This window comes from Solanum pennellii, chromosome 9, assembly GCF_001406875.1.
Source record: "Solanum pennellii chromosome 9, SPENNV200".
NCBI classification, from domain to species: domain Eukaryota; kingdom Viridiplantae; phylum Streptophyta; class Magnoliopsida; order Solanales; family Solanaceae; genus Solanum; species Solanum pennellii.
Genome location: NC_028645.1, coordinates 70,135,299 through 70,140,889, shown reverse-complemented (window position 1 = coordinate 70,140,889; position 5,591 = coordinate 70,135,299). Strand labels below are relative to the sequence as shown.

General features: G+C 36.2%; 1 protein-coding gene across 3 annotated transcripts; it reads right to left on the bottom strand.

Moving 5' to 3' along the window:
* Nucleotides 1-548: 548 nt before the first annotated feature.
* Nucleotides 549-5,466, bottom strand: LOC107031226. 3 transcript variants are annotated; one of them, XM_027919570.1, is made up of 3 exons: nt 5,204-5,464; nt 4,257-4,492; nt 549-2,046 (listed from the first exon to the last, which is right to left on the bottom strand). In XM_027919570.1, exon 3 carries the CDS (start codon nt 2,044-2,046, stop codon nt 889-891), a length of 1,158 nt encoding a protein of 385 aa, XP_027775371.1. In that variant the 5' UTR covers nt 4,257-4,492; nt 5,204-5,464; the 3' UTR covers nt 549-888. The 3 variants fall into 3 exon arrangements, with proteins under 3 accessions (XP_027775371.1, XP_027775372.1, XP_015088002.1); XM_027919571.1 differs by having other exon boundaries at nt 549-2,068; nt 4,257-5,466; XM_015232516.2 differs by having other exon boundaries at nt 549-4,492; nt 5,239-5,465.
* Nucleotides 5,467-5,591: the final 125 nt, after the last annotated feature.

Genomic DNA, 5,591 nt, shown 5'->3' with positions numbered 1-5,591 from the left:
TTTGGTTGATTCCCTTATTTTTATCAGAAAAGAAAAAGTTGCATATATTGTTTAAAAATAAGTAAGAACTAAAAAGTACTATGAATCGTAAATGACAACTAAAAATATATGAGAATCATATAAGAAATTATGTCGACTTTCCTAAAATAACATAAAATAAAATATATATAGTAACATATATTATTCAAAATTGATACAAAAGGTAAATAAATTAACAATTTAAAATATTTTTAAAAAAAAACACATAAAAATTTAGTTCACTTTTTCAAATTTCATTTGTGTCATATAAATTGGAAAAAAAAAACTAACATACGTTGAGCATGCGCTGGAGCGAGCACCTGATATCTAGTATAAATAGAAACAACAAAGGTGGGTAAAAAACGTAAAAGTGATTAATCTTTTCTAGAAAAAGTAATATTTTGAAACAAATTATATTGTCATGCATCACCCTAAATGGTGCTTTATTTGCATATATATGAACATTATTATTGAATATCCGACTGTTAAAGAAAAGAACTGCCAAGTATATAGATTGGAATATTGGATGCTTGACTAGATGCTTTTTCACTTTATCTTCTCTTTCTTGGCACAGATAATCAAAGCATAAAGAAATGAAAATACAATATAAGATGAACAATGTTTCAGAGTTGAGGGAAATCAAAGACCAAATGGAAATTTTACATTCTGAAGCTACCACCCACAATCACAGGGACACCCTGTTTTCACCCTTTAAATTATTATATCCAACACACAAGTTTCTAAATTTTGTCAAGAATTGCACTCTATCTTTCTGTAGCAGAGTGGAATACAAGAAACTTCCAATTGATCTTAGTGTAAACAGTCCCCTCCTGTACAGACCATTAATCCAATCCCATGAATTAGAGGGTCTTACTGCTGATCTTCATCTGACCTAGACCGCATCAACCGCCTGCGCCTTCTTGGATTATTAGACATATCACCACTCAATATGTTAACATCAGGTTCACCCTCATCTTCATTATTGTTGTGGTCTTGTAGACCAAGAAGGTTTTCACCCCAAGGATAGCGGCGCCTAGATAGAGGTCCAGTGGATCGACGGTGCCTTGACAAAGCTCTTGACCTGCCACCTCTTGCTTCAGATATTGGATCCATTGAGCCAATCATCTGAAACAAGAAGAAGGTACTCAACCATCTTCCGTTTGCACCTGAGCCTCGTTCCCTTTCAACAGACAGCCTGTCTCCATTCTCAATCACATAATCACCAAATACAACTGCACCAGGCATGGCTGAGCGAACAGCACTGACAATGTCATCGTACTCTCTCTGATTCTCAAGCCGTCTCCAAGCTCGCTGTCTTAAAGGGTCAATATCAGCAGGGCGTGCTGTGGGGTGATCTCTCCTAGCATGCCGACGCAATTCCCTGTAGTTACCAAGGAATGAACATGATTCACGAGAGCAACTTCTATGCTTCAAATTCAGATACTTTCTGGCTTCTTCCACTACCTTCCAACCTAATACGTCTCCACGGCACATCGGACACTTCAATTTCAATATTGAGTCAGATGAGTTGTCTGCATTCACTGTTTCATGACTACTTCCCCAAACAGTAACAGCATCCGAAGTCTGTAGAGCACCTTCCTGCATCTCCATGCGATTATCTCTGTTACTATTTCCATTTTCTTCTGATCCTCCAGGAAATGCACCAGTTGCTACAACTTCATCAGCAGGTATCTCGTGATATCCGTGAACAACAGTACGATCACTTAAATTTCTCAGCTCCAAGTGTTCAGCGGGTATCTCAACAGCAATATCCAGGTTCCCCTGTGTCATAGTGGGAGGATTGTCCCTATTTTCGGCTTTGAGTTTTTTGAAACGATCCAGACAATTTGAATGCCTATAACTTGTATCACAAATGTATGACCGGCATCCCTTATCATGAGAGCTACAAAGGAGAAGAACAGCATTGTGTGGATGATCCATGCATATAGGGCATGAAGCTCCATCCAATTCCTTGTACAGGACATGCATATCTACATCATTTGACATGCTTCGTTTCCTACTAGCCATCTACGTACACTATAAAGTGTTACTAAAAAACAATGGAACCATCAGATCAATGCAACAGCTAGTAATATGGAAATAGGACATTTTGTAGTATGACAAACAGCAAACAAACTGTTTAAATACCACGACTCCTCAAGTTATAAAATTATATCATTGACGAGATTGTGCAAATAATGAACCTATCAATCACAAGCAATGTTCTTTGATAAGAAGCAAACATCCAATATTATAGAGCTGCAGCTTTCTAGCTCTACATTTACAATACAATTATTCCGGGCTGCTGGGAGCATTGACTTGCACTATCTAAGGTTCTTACGCACTTCCCAAACTACCAAAGGGGCTGCAAGGTGTAGCTTCTTTTAAATTCTCCAGTTCTGAGTTGACCTCCACCCTTGCACCTCCATGCTATTATACTTTAACTAGGAGCCTTTGTTGAGGTGGATAACATAGCCAGAAGAAACAAAAAACACTGTCGTAATTTGTTTAACCATAGCTAAGGAAAGGTGAAAGGAGGCCCTAAAGAAAGAATCTCTTTATGAGTTTGAGGCTGAGAGAAAAGCATCCTGAATTATGAGGAGAAGCTCAGTTGATTAAGCCATGTAATGTCAAATATACCACAACCCGTCAATTCACAGACATTCTCTTCCATATCAACAAACCGGGCAATATATATAACATTACACGCTCGCCATCACAATACACATCAAAAGAGAAAAGAAATAGCCTATGAATCCTGATACGCGTTAAGAACGCAGGGAAGATTCATGATCCTAAACTAACTACCCAACAACAAGGAGCCTCTTGAGTGTGTTTGGTATTGGAGGAAAACATTTTTCAATTTCTCATGTCTGGTCGGTCAAAATGTATGAAAATATTTTCTCTAAGAAAATAAATTCCTTAAAATGAGGAAAAAGGGAAGACAAGTTGGCATAAGTGGCATTCCAAGTTAATTGTCTTCTCCCCACCCGGCCCAGCCACTCAACACCTCTGATCCCCACCCCTTGACCATCGAACCCTTCACTCCCCACACCGTCCCACCCTCATATTGGTTTGGTAGAGTACATAGAAATGGTCGAGGTAATATTTTTTGCTTACTAGAAAATAAATAAGAAATCCACTTGTTTTCAAGCAATATTTTCTCGGAGAACATTTTCCATCATACCAAACACACTCATTATGCCTCCTCTGATACGTTTGGTGTTCGAAATCTGTAAGCACTCATTAACTTGGCTATTGCTTCTAACAACTACATCTAGATAAAAATACCAAGTTCTGGAACATACATGATCTGTAGTGCTAGTACCATGTGTCTAACAGATTTGTAGTCTCCATTAAGAACATGCACCGTATTTCAAAGGCTCTTTCCCAGAGTCAGCACACTATTTTTTCGTATGAGAATTTAGCATCTTTGGCAGTAGTATTGTCTAAACTGAAGGTAACAAAAGGAAGTCACGATATGGTAAACATAACCAATTCCTTAAAATTTTTGAACCTGCAACAGAAACAAAGATAGTACATCCACAGTATTTCGACTGAGTTGGAGTATAGGATCATCCACCAATCCATATAACTCAAGTGTTGTACCAGTGTGTATGTAAAGGTTTAAAAGAAAAGCCACTATATTCTACGGTATCTGCAGGACACTGGCCAACATGAAAAACGATCTCATGCATGCCAAAAGATAAACGTAGTGCATAATTGTCCATCTTATCAGAAGTACAAAATCTATGTCTGTTCCAAATATACCAAACTTATTTTTCCTGTGTTTCACGGACTCTTTGAAAATGCCAACATGTGTGTGTTGGATCCTCCAATAGTAGTGCATTTATGGAGGGTCCGACACGGGTATGGCAGCATATTCAGACCGTACGAGCAACATAGTGTTTTGCCATCTCATTATTTCTTTCTTGTTGAGGAAATAGATTGCATTTCGGCTTCGTACATGATTATGTTATCATGCCTTCCCACAAATCAGTAACATCAAACAATAATAGTCAAAAAATTACAAGTTTACTTTGGGACCAGATCCCAACAAATAGAGGAATGCATTAATGTGTGCTCTCAAATGAAGGGATAGATGAACCAGAGATCGATATCTCCAAATTCACATCCACAAGCAAGACAGGTAAGATTAAATAAGTTATCATGGCACTTCTGGAGACAAAATAAACCAAAAAAAAACCATATCTACAATTTCCGGTAAGCATACTCACCAAGAAATATACCAAGTCTCTTCTAGTGGTTCTTCTGATTCTTGCAATGTTGTAAGTACTATTGAATGAAAAACTACAGGATCCTTGTGCCACTCTAGAGTGCAATTAATGATAAACCTTCACGAGCAGTATTAATTTTCATTGGTGAACAGTCCTAGAAATCTGGAGCAATAAGTGTTGAATACAATGCAGTACTAGTCTATATCTTAGCCACAATCAGCCAGGAGTCCTAAAACCTGCAGTTAAGTATGAAAAGATGATGGTAATGTGTGTGATGTTCTTGTAAAATACAAAGCAGGAAAGAAAATGTTTAGCAGGACTCACATTAACGATGATTGAGAATTAGATTTTATGAAAAGCGGCGGTAACTAGTGAATTAGATAGTTATAATAGGGATCATTTTCACCGGGATTTATGAAAACTATAGCCCAGAGCAAACATTATGCACAGATGCAAGATAACATTTAATTTGATTTCACCAGATTACTGATAAAAAGCAAGTAAACAGAAATATGATCGCGTTTTCAACCATAAACCATCATCTAAAACCCCCAAAATGAAGAATAAAACATACCATGTTAATAATTCCCTCAAAGATCAAATTTTGTAGCAAATCAAGTAAAGCATATTTACATTGATCCATTAATTTTGCCAACACAAGATGATATTGTAAAATTTTTAACCCCAACAGAAAATCCAAACCCCAAACCCAGCAGATAATATTACTGTTAATTGCTAAGAATAATAATTTAATAAATTCCAAATATTTACAATTAAAAATATCATTAGATAAAAAAGATTAAGACTTTATAGATTCACGATCATTACAAAGAAGTTAGATACATATAGATCTGCATATAATCAAAAGGGCATATTATATATGATCAGATTAGGTCAAAAAAAAAATTCCCCAAAATACAAATAATTAAAGGGGGGCACGAAATTACAATCCAAGATGAAATGGCCTAGCGTTTGTCCTTACGAGATTGATTGTTGATTTTGCTTCAAATCTATAATTAATCGGAAAAAAAAAATCAAAAAAATTGTATGATAATTATGAGAGGCATCCAGTGAAAGAAGATTGAAGATAAAATGGAACAGTTGTAGAAGATACCCAACTGCTGTATTTATACAGAGGCGTTGACAAGAAAAAATAAATGAAAATACGTATATATCTGCAATACATCATGCTTGATATCCACATTATTACATTTTGTTTGGATGGTTGTTACCCGTTATATTATTAGTTTAAATATTCTATACACGGTATAAGAATACTCATATACTCCTCATGGCTGCTTTAGTTTATCTCCTTTCTCAATATATATATATATA